Source organism: Carcharhinus amblyrhynchos, chromosome 6 (genome assembly GCF_965287045.1).
Source record: "Carcharhinus amblyrhynchos chromosome 6, sCarAmb.v2.hapA, whole genome shotgun sequence".
In the NCBI taxonomy this organism is placed as follows: Eukaryota; Metazoa; Chordata; class Chondrichthyes; order Carcharhiniformes; family Carcharhinidae; genus Carcharhinus; species Carcharhinus amblyrhynchos.
Window position 1 is genome coordinate 96,983,008 of NC_137329.1, and position 15,755 is coordinate 96,998,762.

General features: G+C 41.3%; 1 protein-coding gene across 1 annotated transcript in view; it reads right to left on the minus strand.

The window, feature by feature from the left end:
- kcnq1.2 (potassium voltage-gated channel, KQT-like subfamily, member 1.2) overlaps positions 1 to 15,755 on the minus strand; it is a 483,492-nt gene that overhangs the window by 412,330 nt on the left and 55,407 nt on the right. Inside the window, exon 3 of the mRNA XM_080191027.1 lies at positions 333 to 459. Within this exon, the coding sequence (XP_080047153.1) occupies positions 333 to 459 (127 nt within the window). The remainder of the gene's footprint in view (positions 1 to 332; positions 460 to 15,755) is intronic.

Genomic DNA, 15,755 nt, shown 5'->3' on the forward strand with positions numbered 1-15,755 from the left:
TCACACAAAGAGTGGTGGGTGCCTGGGATGCATTGCCAGAGGATGTGGTGAAAACAGGCACATTGGCAACATTTAACAGGCATCTGGATGGGTACAGGAATAGCGAAGAAATAGAGGGATATGGACCAAGTAAGGGCAGAAGGTTATTTTAGTTTAGTTAGGGCATTATGGTCAGCACAGGCTTGGAGGGCCAAAGGGCCTATTCCTGTGCTGAACTTTCCTTTGGTCTTGATGTTTTCTGCTTGACAATTATTTCAAGAAAGCAGAGTTACTTTTGATTTAAAAATTGATTAAAATCAAGAGAATTGAAAGGAACTCCTTGAAGTCCTCACCTATAATTGAAATAGGTTTTCTGGCAAACCGGATCCTCCCTTTAACACCGATATATTTACTTCTGCAACCTGCAGACCACAGTCGCACCATATATTCAGCACCGAAAAAAACCACTAACACAATTTCCTAGGTAGAGAAAAAAAAAGCTGTCGAGATTGGATTAATTTTTGTGCATGCAACATTGAAATTACTGTTTACAGTATTATTGGACAAAGGTTCAAAACATGGTTAGAACATTTTATCAGAGACATTAACCATTTGCAAGTTCAATTTGCTGTCAGAGGAGTGTCAGGAGAATATATTGTTCCACGAGCATTGCCAAAAACAATTTCCAAATTTAATCCTAGAGGTAACCTTTATACAGTTCCACATTCCAATATCTGCAATGGTGTACAATTTAGGGCAATTCATTTTATTTAAAGCATACATTGTAGAAGACATTTCTAATTCTATTTTTAAATTACATCTGATTTCTCATTCTGTTGATCCTTTCAATATTCTGTTTACTTGTTATGGATTTCCTAATTTCATATTCCTCAATCTCTACTTTCCTTCACATCCACTAGTACTTCACATGTCCATTGATTAGATCTTTTTAATGCTTTTTCATTTTTGATTCAATTATGTTAGCAATGTCTTTAGCGCTTAAACTTAATTATCATAATTTTTAAGTCCTCCATTTTTTAGCTACCACTTTCATTTGCTCCTGTTATCATATTGGCTGCAATTCTGCACCCACATTCACTATCCCATTGTCCCCATCCAGCCAATTCTCCCCCCCCACTCGTGACGTAATGGGTTCCTGCCCTAAAGGTTGGGAGATTCATTTAATTAAGTCATCACTCATGAAGGGTTTCTATGCTGTATGTTCCCCCCATATTGGCATCTCCCCTCTCAGTCAGTGAGGTCTACAACAGGTTTTAAAAAACGGGAACAAGGCAAAAGAAAGCTACTGGTGGCACACAAAAATGTATAGGATATAACCAGGCAATGCCCTGGCAATGCCTCCTAGCCTTACCCTTCATCATTGCCTCTGGAGGGAGGGGCAGTCCCAGTGGGGAAGTTCCAGGGTGTCAGGGAGCACTGACAGGGGAGAGTGCTAGGGGGCCAAGGTGGGACTCTGTGGAGACTTCCATTAGGGAGAGGGTTCCTCTTATACGTGGGAGTGGTGGTTCTCAATGTCAGTTGGAGGGGGGGGAGTTCCCTGTGTCTGATGGGAGGAGGTGTGGGGGATGGTTTCCTGTGACCCGCTTGTGTGGAGGTGGGAGAGGGTGGGGGTCTCCATGTACATGGGGGAAGGGGAAGTTCTTGGTTTCTTATCAGAGATTTAGGCACCCTTCCTCAGGATTCCCAGCATTGCAAGCTTTTTCCAGCATTGCCCCACCAGCGTGATGACATGGACCTTGCCCTCAGATTTTCTTTGGCAGTGAATGCTGGATTATTTGGCCAGAAAGGCCAGTTTTGCAGCCAGTGAGCTACTCACTGGTTTTCTCACCTCAGCCAGCACTAGGTACAAAAATGGAAAAGTTCTGCCCATTGGTTCCCTTCCTGGCACTTGATATGGCTGCAGTAAGCCAAAGCTTATCTTTAGTACTTATCACCATGTTTAAAGTTAAGGTCAATAGCACAGAGGGAGGATGGCTAACCCCCAGCAGTAAAGTCGACCTACTCCACCCTAGCCTGCCCCACTGAAGGCAGGCTTAACAAAGGCCAAGTGGGAAGGAAGTCCCAGCCTCTGGAGCTGCTGGCCAATCTGAGTGCTCAGCAGCTTCTTCTTTCCCTCAGTCTCGGCAGGGCCATGGGTGTGCTGGTAGCCACTGCTGGGACTGCAGGAAGAAAGCAGTGAAGGTCCAGGGGTCGCCAAAGCCGCTAAGTCCAAGGTCTTGGGAAGGGAGAGTTTCAGTTGGTCAAGGAATGGAGGGGTGGGAGGTTGACACGGGGGATTGGGTTTAAGTCTGGGAGGGGCTCGGAAGAAAGGAGAGTTCAATATTGGGGGGAAGAGGTGGAATCACCAGCCAATCTGGGGCAGCCGTTGAAGATCGAATATGGTGGGCGGGCTGCTATTTCAGCACCTGCCCAGTTTCCCTATTATGGGGGTGAGCTTGGGGCTTGGTGGGGTGCGCACTCACCCTATTTTACATGCCTCTACCCTGGCTCCTGCTGGAAACACACCCAACAGGGGCATGTAAAATGCAGCCTGCTATCTATGAAACATGTAAATTTTGTTTCAAACTACCCATTCATTAAAATTGCTTCTCCTTAAGCCAGACTTCTGTAGATCTAAGCTAAATGAATTTGACTGCATCTGTGTTAGTCATCAGTACTTGGTATAAGAAAGCTCTTTTCCAGTCCCTGGGTTTCAATATCAGGGAGGAAGAAATGCATTCTGTTTCTGTGGTACATGAGGCCTGCATACAGACTAGTGACGTAGATCTCGAGAAAAATCTAGCTCAAAAATATGGTGGCCCCTGCAGAATAAGACATGACTATTTTTTATTCATGTTATACTGGTACATTTACCCCATCTTGCCAAAGGGGAAGTTTTAATCTATCTATATTGATCTTGTTCTTGTGCTGGTGGCAGCTGTAAGAAGTCCCAGCGGACTTTCCTTATATGTATTTTCTTCTATTGGTGTTAGCGCCTTTGCAATAAATTCATTGCATGTGACCAATAATTCATTGGAACAGTATTCAGCTCATGCTTCCAAGCTTTCCTGGGAGTCTAGGAAAACATCTTTTGTTTGTATTTCAGATTCCCAGTATTGACAGCATTTTGTTATTTCATATCAGTTTCATATCAGTTTAGTGGCTATATTTGTCACCATTATTCATCTTTCCTCATTAGCTGATAGGTGCAACTCATCTAATTGGTATCATCTGAATTACTGGCCAGTGCAAAATTGCATTATGCGCAGCCCATACAAACGAGAAATTCTCCTTGTAGGCTAGCACAGTAGCACAGTGGTTGGGGCAGCATGGTAGCACAGTGGTTAGCACTGCTGCTTCACAGCTCCAGGGACCTGGGTTTGATTCCCAGCTTGGGTCACTGTCTGTGTGGAGTTTGCACATCCTCCTTGTGTCTGTGTAGGTTTCCTCTGGGTGCTCTGGCTTCCTCCCACAGTCCAAAGATATGCGGATTAGGTTGATTGGCCTTGCTAAAATTGCCCTTAGTGTTCTGAGATGTGTAGGTTAGAGGGATTAGTGGGTAAAATTTGTAGGGATATGGAGGTAGGGCCAGGGTGGGATTGTGGTTGGTGCAGACTCGATGGGCTGAATGGCCTCTTTCTGCACTGTAGGGATTCTATGACACTCTGAATTCGTTAATTAAAATTTGCGACAGAGGACTTGACTGTGACTTTCAAGTCCGGCACGTATCAAGTTCCATCCTCAATTCCTGTCCAGTAAGTTCATAATTCAAGCACAGCAAGAAGATTCAATTTCAGAACTTCATGACAAAATACAGCCTTGCTTGCATCATCCACATCCAAGAACAAAATATCAGAAAACCCTAACATGCCATTCCAGGCAGAATTGATCCTTTCTCATTGCATTATTTCACTGAAATTTCAAAGTCTTTTGACTTCGCCAAAAAGATCTTTTCTCATTGAATTAAATCAAATTAATCTGATCTATCACACAACTTAAACAAAAAGGCATGGGATGGGATTTTAAAAAAAAGTCATGGGATGGCATTTTCTGGCCACATTTGCCCTAAAATCCTGCCCGAGGTCAATAGACTTTTCCGTGCTCCGCACCCTCTGTGGCGGGCGGGATGGGAAAAATTCACACTGATTATGGAATTTCAGACCTTGTGGAATTTCTCAGTCAAAAGAAATGGATTGGCTTTCCAACTGAACATCAGCTTTTAGTTCTGCAAGCAGAAGTAGTGAGGTCCAAAATTTTGATGACCAGATCTCTGGTCCAATTCACTCAATTTGGGGCGATCTTTGGTGCCATCTCCAATCTCACATTGTTCACTATTTTTCCTTAATGTACATTTTTCTTGGTATGGTGACGGAGTGCAGGGGAGGAGAAGTATTCTGTCAAAAAATTCAAAAACTATCCATTCATCAATATCTAATGGAAACAGTGCAGTTGGTGGCTGGTTTCAAAGGAATTACAATAAAGTCATATAATGCAGGAGGTCATCATTTGATCTATCATGAGTGTTCTGATTCTTTGAATGAACTAACCAGTCAGTCCCTTTTCTCTGCTCATTCACCGTTGCCTTATAAATTTCTCCTCTTCATCTATTTATTCAATTCCCCTTTAATGTTAGTACTGAATTCTGCTTCGAACAATTTTCAGGCAGTTCACTGCTGTGTGAAAAATAACCTCCTGATCAACCCAGTTGTTTTGCTAATCGCATTAAACCTGTGTCTTCTGATCACTGACCCTCCAGCCACCAGAAACTGTTTCATCCCATGCATTCAATCAAATTCCATAGTTCCATTGAATTATTCCCTAACTTTCTCTGCTCTAAAGAGAATAATTCCAATTTCTCTAGTGTCCGTATGTAATTGAAATTTACATCCCTGGCACCATTCTATAAATCCAAGATTATGGTGTTCTTTCTAAAGTGCGGTGCCCAGATCGGGACACAACCTCCAACTGAGGCCTCACCAATATTATAAAGCATTGCTCCTTTGTGCTCTATGCCTCTACTTATAAAGCCAAGAGTACCCTTTCGAGGCAAGCACAGACATGGGTGTGAACTGAAGATTGTGTGTCCAGAAAGATCCTCTGGATCCCAATGTCTTAAAGAATTGTGAGATTTCTCTAAGTGAGGCCAGTGAGGAGGAAGCCAGGACTGGCTTGCCTTCAAATAACAGCCTGTTAAACTCACTGAGGGGCTGGTTAATGGGCAAAGGAGAAGAGAATTTTCAAAATGGAGAGAAGGAAGAGGTCCTGTACATTTAAGTGATTAGCTGTTGTGAGTTAAACACTATTTGCTGTGCATGATATTCAAAGTAAGGAAAATACGGTGATAGAAACAAAGTACTTCACCTATCTGCCTGGTGAATGTTTTCAACACTTTTATGCACCTTAACAGTGCTGGGTATCTGGGCCGGAATTCTCCAGCCGTTCATGCCGGCGGGATTCTCCAGTTCCCACCGGCATGGGGTGACATCAGTGGGAATTTACTTGGACAGTGGTGGAACCAGTGAATCCTGCAGCTAGCAAACACTGCACTACCTCCTGCCAGCAGGAAACCAGTGGCTAGATGGCCAGAAAATCTTGCCCGCTATCTGCTTCCTGTAACATTCAGCAAGGCAATGGGATGTCTGTTTTACAACATTGTAAGCCTATAACATTCAGCAAGGCAATGGGATGCCTGTTTTACAACACTGTAAGCCTATAACATTCAGCAAGGCAATGGGATGGCTTTATGCTCCTCCTAGCCCTGCTGGTTGGGCACCAAACTCACCCCCAGTCCAATTAGTTGATTTACATTTGAATTTTGCACATGAAAATTTTCAAAGCATCAGGTTCCTGATCCTGAATTAAAAATCCAGCCCAAGTTTTCTTTTTAAACAGCCTTATAAGCTTGTCCTGTCATCTTTGAGTATCTGTGTCCATAAACTCCTCAATGTCTCTGCTCTTGCACTCCTTCCAAAATTATGACATTTTGTTTATACTGCTTCCTCATTCTTCCTTCTAAAATACACAACTTCCCTGCATTAAATTTAATCTGCTATGTGTCTACTCATTTCACCAAACTATTTTAACATGTGAATGATATGATGCAAACCATGACTGCAAAACCTGGCGCACAGGTTACATTAATACAGGGCACTCTCCTGTTATGCTTGCACTTTTAAAAGACCCCTGATTTATATGTTATATTGATATGGACCTACAAAACATTGAGGGTGACCTGATTAAGGTGTTTAGAATGTTAAAAGAATTTTGTCAGGTAGATATAAAGAAACTATTACCTATGGTGGGACAGGGTGGGGAATCAAGAAAAAAGAGACAATCCATTGAGTGGTAGAGCAGCTTTAAGACGTGGAATGGCCATCTCTTGTTCTTAAAAATCTCCTGATGTCCTTAGATGTGGTTTGTATCTCAACTTTTAAAAGCGGCAGATTTATGTAAATTTATGTATGGCTCTCTGTGGCATAGTAATTTTAGGATCCATAAAATTATATGTTTTATTGAAAGTAGCAGCAAGTTTTTTTTGTGCGCAAAACCAATGGTGGTGATCTTACCGGTTCGTCACACTGGACAATGGGCGGGATGAACTAGTAAGATGGTGCGAAAGGTGAAAAATTGGGTTCATGCCCAATTTCTTATTCCTGGGATCTTACTGACCCGGGTGGTCATGAGCTGGGAGGCAGTGCCAGCCTGGCATTGCCAGCATGGGGCCCTGGCAGTACCAACCTGGCGGTGATTGACCGGGCCGGGTGGGGAGGAGGGGGGAGGGTTTGGGCTGTAATCAACCACGCCTGGGGAGGGGAAATGAATGACTGAGCTGAGCAGGTGGCAGGGGCAATCGCAGGGGCAACTGGTCAGGGAGGCCAGTGATTGAGGGGCAGGTGATAACCGTGATGGGGGTGGGGGGCGGGGAGGGGGGGATGTTCATAGATCTCTCTGTTCTGTGCAACAGAACAGAGAGATGTACACATAAATGATAGTGCCCTCTTGTATAAGCAGTTGGGTTTCTAGCGAGAATAGACTGACCACTCCCTCTCTGTGGGGAATCAGGTTGCGCATCAATTTTTGACACTAAATAGCATGAGATTTTATTTATAGCCTTGGCAAAAAAAATCTGAAACTCCCCCTGTTTTCACACTCATTCAGTACTTAGAATTGCTTTGGTAAGGTCGCCCCCAAAATATTTATTCAGAAGCATCATTACCCAAATTCCTAATCATTTCATTTTAATTATTAAAATACTGAAACTAAAATTACAGCAGTTTGTTAAAACGGTCTTCGAATGTATTGTATTGATATCAACATTTCCATTCCAAACAAAATTAGCTACCATATTAACTAAGTTATATTTACTTTCTACAATAATAAAACTACCTTTAATTTGTTGGTTTATTCATTAAATTTGAAAGATATACCACTTGTAGATGTCCTTAACATCAGTGCCTTTTTCTGACAACATATCACACAAGTAAGAAACTAAATAAACTTTTTTCATATTTTGGAACTGTTTTACACAAGTGATTAAAAAACACATAAAATAGCTGTATTTGTTCAGCTGCAGTTGTGGTGAAGTGAAAAACATACACAAACGTTTCTCCTTCGCTGATCACTATGTATTCTGCTGTAAGGAAGAAGCCATGTGACTTAATGAATCTGTTTTCATGAAGATTCTCTTAGAGGATGCCAACTTTGAACAATCAGGCCTAAGAGCTTGTCATAGAAGTTTTGGAAGCCTCGCTATTTGCACATGTGTGCAGCTCCAAGCCATTATTCAGTCTGGCAGTTTGCCTTCATCTGTCTTATTAGCTGCCACAGTCCACTACATCAAAACATCTTGCTCCATCAGCCACCATCCTTGAGTCTGGATTATTAAGGATAGTCAGTTTAAAATATAACTTCTGATAGTTCTTAATTACAGCCTTTCCTTGAATTTATCACAAAATCAGAAAGATAAAAGATAGTTGACTCCCTCAAAAAAAATTATTCTATTCAAATGGTTAGGCTATGAGAGAAAGAAATTTATGCAATTCGTGACACACCTTGCAATTTTTTGTTTAACGTGACAGCCCCTAGAAGGACAAGCGCAGGTGATGAATGGGATCACCATCAACTGCAAGTTCCTCTCTAAAGTACACACCATTCGAAGCATTTCACAGTTTCTACAGAGTGGCTGGAACTCCCTCCCTCATGGCACCTACACCAGATGTACTGCAGCAGTTCCAGAAGGCAGCACACCACCACTTTCTCAAAGGACAATTAGAAAAATCGATAAAAATGCAACTGCTGAAACACTAGTGAAGGTCAGTTTGCTGTCAGGTGCACCTCAATTTATACAATCAGTGCATCTGCCAAGAACAAGGCGGGGCAGTCGAAAGTATTCAAATAGTTAAATGTTTTAGGCCCAGAATTCTATTACTGTGTCAAGCAGAGCCACCACTTCTACTTTCTCAAAACCATCCATAAATCACAGTATTCTACCTCATGAACTGCTGCAGTGTATCTAGTGTAGCTAAACACACTGTGCCATAAGGAAGGGAGGTCTAGGTTTTTGACCCAGCCACAATGAAGGAGCTGTGATATGCTGCTAAATAAGCACAGTGCATGCTTTGGAGAGGAACCTGCATTTATTTGCTACATAAGGGGCTCCTGACCTGCAGTCATTTAAATCACTGAAAGATATCTGCAAAAACCTATATAAAACGAGAAGCTACTAAAATAATTGAGAAGCAGATTTACCTCAGTAAAGTGAACAAAAATTACCAAGAGGAAAAATAACCATTGGAAAACAGAAAAGACAAAATTTGAAGGTCAGCATACTGATTGGTGCTTGCATATGCCACTAATTTCAATGCAATATTCAGAAACCCACTCATATGCTTATTCACAAGCAGAATAGATGAAAAGGTAAGATGCTTGGAACTGAATTTTACCATAGCTGGTTGGTCAAATGGAGACTGACTCTGAAAGACATCTCTGTAAGATTGTTCTGGTAAGGGAATAAACTAGAGGGAAAAACCTACTTGACCTCACCCTCACCAATCTATCTACCAACGAAATATCTGTCCATGGAAGTATCGGTAGGACTTGCCTCAGTGGAGACAAAGTCAAGTCTTCACATTAAGGGGACTGCCCATTATGTTGTATGGCATTACCACTGTACTATATGGGGCAGACTAAGAACTGATCACCAGCTGAAAACTAGGCATCCATGAAGCGCTGGACCATCAGCAGCAGCAGAAACATGTTTAATCACAATCTGTAACGGTTCAGAAAATCCCCCATTCTAGTTGGACTAGGATCCAACCATGATTCAATGAGGATTAGAACATAAGAACTAAGAGCAGAAGTAGGCCATATGGCCCCTTGAGTCTGCTCTGCCATTCAATAAGATAATGGCTGATCTTTTTGCGGACCCAGCTCCACTCATCCGCCTGCTCACCATAACCTTAATTCCTTTATTGTTCAAAAATCTAAATACCTTTACCTTAAAAACATCCAATGAGGTAGCCTCAACTGCTTCACTGGGCAGGGAATTCCACAGATTCACAACCCTCTGGGTGAAGAAGTTTCTACTCAACTCTGTCCTACATCTGTTCCCCCTATTTTGAGGCTATGTCCCTCGGTTCTAGTTTCACCCAGCAATGGAAACAACCTCCCTGCCTCTTTCTTATCTATTTCCTCCATAGTTTTATATGGTTCCATAAGATCCACCCCCCTCATTCTTCTAAATTGCAATGAATATAGTCCCAGTCTACTCAGTCTCTCCTCATAAGCCAACCCTCTCAACTCTGAAATCAACCCAGTGAATCTCCTCTGCATCCCTTCCAGTGCCAGAGTGTCCTTTCTCAAGTTGGAAGCCAAAAGTGTGCACAGTACCCCTCACTAGCATGTAATATACCTGCAACTAACCCCCCATTTTTAAACTCCATCCCTCCAGCAATGAAGGACAAAATTCCATTTGCCTTCTTAATTACCTGTTGCATCTGCAAACCAACATTTTGTGATTCATGCACAAGGACACCCAGGTCCCTCTGTACAGCAGCATGCTGCAATTTTTTTACCTATTAAATAATAACCCATTTTCCTTTTATTCCTACCAAAATGAATGACCTCACATTGACCAAAATTGTATTCCATCTGCCAAACCCTTGCTCACTCAGTTAAACTATCTATATCCCTCCTGAGACTTTCAGTGTCCTCTGCGCACTTTGCTCTACCACTCATCTTAGTGTCATCTGCGAACTTTGATACACTATACTTGGTCCCCAACTTCAAATCATCTATGTAAATTGTTAACAATTGTGGTCCCAACACTGATCCCTGAGTCACACCACTAGTCACTGATCACCAACCAGGAAAACACCCATTTATCCCCACTGTTTGCTTTCTACTAGTTAACCAATCCTCTCTCCATGCTAATACATTACTCTTAATGCCACGCAATTTGATCTTATGCAGCAGCCTTTTGAGCAGCACTTTGTCAAATGCCTTCTGGAAATCCAGATACACCACATCCACCGGTTCCTCATTGTCCACCGCACTGGTAATGTCCTCAAAGAATTCCAGTGAATTAGTTAAAATATGACCTCCCTTTCATGAACTCATGCTGCATCTGCCCAATTAGACAATGTCTATCCAGATGCCTTGCCAATTCTTCTTTGATGATAGATTCAACCATTACAGACGTTAAACTAACCGGCCTGTAATTACTCACCTTTGGTCTACCTTATTTCTTAAACAGTGACAACACATTTGCTGTTTTCCAATCTGCTGGAACCACCCCAGAGCCCAGCAAATTTTGGTAAAATACCATGGGCGTATTTGTAAATTCGCTGGCCATCTCTTTTAGTACCCTGGGATGCATTCCATCAAGGCCTGGAGACTTGTCTTCCTTTAGCCCCATTAGCTTGCTGAACACTACCTCTTTAGAGATAATGATCACTTCTAGGTCCTCACCTGCCACAGCCTCCCTGTCAACAATTTCTGGCATGTTATTTGTGTCTTCCACTGTGAAGATCAACACAACATAACTGTTCAATGCCTCAGCCATCTCCTCATTTCCTATTATTAAATCTCCCTTCTCATCTTCTAAGGACCAACGTTCACCTCATTTTATATATTTGTAGAAACTTTTGCTATCTGTTTTTATATCCTGAGCTAACTTACTCTCGTAATTATCTTACATTTCTTTATAGCTTTTTTCGTGGCTTTCTGTTGACCTTTAAACGTTTTCCAATCCTCTAGTTTCCCACCAATCTTTGCCACTTTATATACATTTTCTTTCAATTTAATATCCTCCTTTACTTCCTTAGCTATCCATGGCTCATTATTCCTTTTCCTAAATCCTTCCTTATCATTGGTATATACTTTTGTTGAGCACTGTGAAAAATCGCTTTGAAAGTTTACCACTGTTCCTCAATTGTCCCACTATAAAGTCTTTGCTCCTAGTCCACCTTAGCCAACTCCTCTCTCAACTCTTTGAAGTCTCCTTTTTTTAAGCACAAGACACTGGTATTAGATTTCACCTCTCACCCTCCATCTGTATTTTAAATTCAACCATACTGGGATTGCTCTATCCAAAAAGAACCCTAACTGTGAGATCATTAATTATTCCTGTCTCATTACACTGGACCAGACTTAGGATTGCTTGCTCCCTTGTAGGTTCTATTACATACCGCTCCACGAAACTATCGAGGATACATTCTATGAACTCCTCCTCAAGGCTGTTTTGACCAGTCGACATGTAGATTAAAATCTCCCATGATAATTGCCGTACTATTTTGACACGCATCAGTTATTTCTTTGTTTGTTGCTCGCCCTGCTGTGATGTTATTATTTGGTGATCTTTAGACTCCGCCTATCAGTGACCCTTTTCTCCTTACTATTTCTGATTTCCACCAAATGGATTCAACCTTTTTCTCCATAGAATCTGTATCATCTCTCACTACTGCCCTGATGTCATTCTTAAATATCAGAGCTACACCACCTCCCTTACCTTCCTGTCTGTCCTTCCGAATAGTCTGATACCCCTGGATATTTAACTTCCAGTCGAGAGTACCCTGCAACCATGTTGTGTTCCTAATTGAGTTGTGCCTCCTAGCCAAGCTGTTCCAGAACTGTCAAGCCCTGGCATCTGAATAGCATATGGAAAATTGCTCAGGTTATGTCCTGTCCACAAAAAGCAGGCCAAATCCAATCTGGGCAATTATCCTATTAGTCTACTCTTGATCATCAGCAAAGCAATGATGGAAGGTGTCACTGGCAGTGCTATCATGCTCAGCCATAACCTGCGCACCAATGCTCCAGTTGGGCCACTCAGCTCCTAACCTATTACATTGTCATGGACAAAAGAGCTAGGTTTAAGAGGTGAGGTGAGAGTGAGTGTCCCTGATATCAAGGCTATATTTGATCAAGTGTGACACCAAGGAGTATTGGCTAAATTGAAGTCAATGGGAATGTGGGGAAAATCTCTCCAGTCGTTAGAGTATTAGCTAGCACAAAGGAAGATGATTGTGGTTGTTGGAGGTCAATCATTTCGGTCCCAGGGTATCACTCCAGGAGTCCCTCAGAGTAGTGTCCAAACACCAATTATCTTCAGCTAACTCATCAATAATTTTTCCTTTGTCATAAAGTCACAAGTGAGAATGTTCGCTGGTGATTTTACAATGTTCAATACCATTCACAACTTCTTAGGTACTGAAATAATCCATGCTCAAATGTAGCAAATCCTGGACAAGATTCTGATTTGGCTGACAAGTGGCAAGTTACATTCGTGTCATGTAAGTGCCAAACAAAGACCATCTTGAACAAGAGAGAATCTATCCATCTCCGTTGATGTACAATGACATTGTTACCCTGTGAGTTATATGACCTCAAGCACAACAACTGTGGTGATAAGAGCTGTAAGATGTCTGACAACACCAGGTTTAAGTCCAACCGATTTATTTGATAGTAAACTCGCAAGCTTTTGGGGTTTGCCCCTTCGTCAGGTGAATGGAGAGTTCTGGCCTCAGACAAAGCATATAACAGCACAGACAGTTTACAATGTATAGATGTACATGTATAGACAGTTTATAGATGTACAGATATATCTGTAAACTGTCTGTGCTGTTATATGCTCTGTCTGAGGTCAGAACTCTCCATTCACCTGACGAAGGGGCAAACCCCGAAAGTTTGCGAGTTTACTATCAAATAAATCGATTGGACTTAAACCTGGTGTTGTCAGACTTCTTACTGTGTTTACCCCAGTCCAACGCCGGCATCTCCACATCGTGATAAGAGCTAGTCAGGGACTGAGAATTTTGTAGTGAATGAGTCACCTTTTGACTTCTCAAGGTTTGACCAAACCTCACACCATCCTGACTTGGAATTATATTGCCATTCCATCACTGTCACTGGGTTTATAACCTGGAACTTCTTTCCTAACAATCCAGATGAACTCCAGAAATCCAAGAAAATGGCAATTGACTTACCACCTCTACTACTTCCTCAAATGTCAGTCAGGGATGGGCTATGAATGTTGCCCTTGCCAACAATGCTCATATCTCATGAAATATTTTTTAAAAATGAGGGAGGCAGTTGCATTTTGCCTATGCCAAGGTGCAACCCACTTCCCCCAACCCTGCAAACCACCACCACATAGAAGGCTGCTACTTTCTTGAAGATAGGCTCCCCCTGGCAGCCAGGAAGAACCATGAGAGCCATGGCCCAAAATGGGTGCGTAGGCAGGAAGGGCAGCTCCCATAACTTCAATGATTCCTCTTCAATCAGAGGACTCTTCTGCCATTGGAAATCCTGATAATATTATCTGAGATGCACTTGAGGTTACCCACCCACCTCAGCAATGACCACCTCTCTCCGATGGGTGCTGCTAATGAGGTTTGAGCTGCCAGCCTCTGACATAATTGGACAGTGGGCCTGGAGATGAATAATTAGAAAATAAAAATACTGAGTGATTCTTGCTGCTGCCAAGTGCAGGCTTGGCTCCCCTATCTGGTGCTGAAGTCAAGGTCCCGAAGTCCATGATAAAATTGAGCTCTTGAAGTCTCATCATCTTTGTCTATTTTAAGAATTATGCTGGGACTAACATTTTTCTTTAATTTTGTTTGCCTATTTCTATTGTCCTTTCAAACACGTTAAAAAAGCAAAAGTGAAAATCGAGAGCACTACTGTTAATCTCAACAATGCAAACAAACAGTATTAACTTTTGTCAAATCATGCATGAGTTATCTCAGTTGAGCATGACTGCACTGTCAGTACCACAAGAAGGTTCACTCTGCACTCCCCATTCTCTGTTTAACCCTTTAGAACATGTCAAACATTAACCTACACTTCTACTTGGCCAGTCTGCTTTCTGAGTCACACATTTCTAACGTGTAAATCTGGTGCTAAGAGTTTTCTTTCTAAACACATCAACTTTTCCACTTAACTCCATCGTTTAAAATAAGGCAACATTAGCTTTTAAGGTTCATTGCAAGGCAATCATCAATATTGTAGTCATGATCACAGCCACTGCACTCCTCCCTATTCCAGCCTACGTCACTCTTTACAATGTTGTTCATTGGCCAAAAGTAAAATGATGTTAGCACTGGTGTTCAACCAGAGGTCAATTTTTTTTTCCAAAAGTTGCACTCACCTGAGAAACTGTTTCAGCCAATTTAACATGGTCAATAAAAAAAACTCACTACTGAAACTGTTGAGTTATTTTGCTGAGTTGCTTACTTCCATGATTCTGCAGATTACCAAAAAACTTGGAAAAATTTATAGCTATGTTGGTTGTAGTCGTATATTTATATCAACTCACCAACAATATAAATAATGTGCAATAAATGTGATTCACTGATCTTATGATTTATATTTATTGCAAGTCAATGTTCAATATTATTAACTTTGATAATTAAACTTCATCTTTCATTTAGTTTAAGGAGTTTTTGCATGTTACAAAACATGGCTGGAATATTATAAAATGATAAAAAGGTGAAATCTGAGACAGTTTATTACAGACCTGCAAACAGAACAATAAATTCAAAGCTCTGATAGCACTTGGGTCATTTGAAGTTCAAGAATGTAGTGTGGGAGGTATGATTGGCAGGGAAATAATTGAATGCCACCCACTACCTGCTTATTAACTCACTTATTTTAATCGCTAAAGGCAAAAGGTATCAACTAGAACCTTCCAATAAGAGTGCAATTTGTTGCTAATTCTTTAGTGGCATACTGTTCAAGATTTAAAAGACTAACCTTTATTTAAGCTAATTATGACCTGACATTTGAACATGGACACATTAATTTTGCAATTTAAGTCACATTAAACTGTGGTATGCTTTTTCACAACCATGTGAAAAAATCCTAGTAGTAAGTACTATGTCCTCCTGATATATTTTTCAGATAAATGTAAGGCACGTGTGTTTTCTATCGAAAGTGATTTGCCAATTTGTCACAGAAATAACACTACCTTTGACACTAAGGCATTTATACCCACTGTGAATCATTAATCACTGAATTGCAAAACATTCTTCACAAAATTCTCAGTTTTCAGTCATCATTTGTAATTAATATGAAATAGTGACAAGATGTAGTTATTAATTAATACAGGATTATTTTTCTATCTGTTTTCACATTAATCATAGTTACTAATCACTTTGAGTGCCATATGCAGATACTTGAATGCAGCTTAAGGATGTGTCTTTTACCAATTCCTTCTCACAACCATTTCCCTGCCTGTTCACCTTCTGCCAGTTTCCCATTTCAATATGAAATAGACT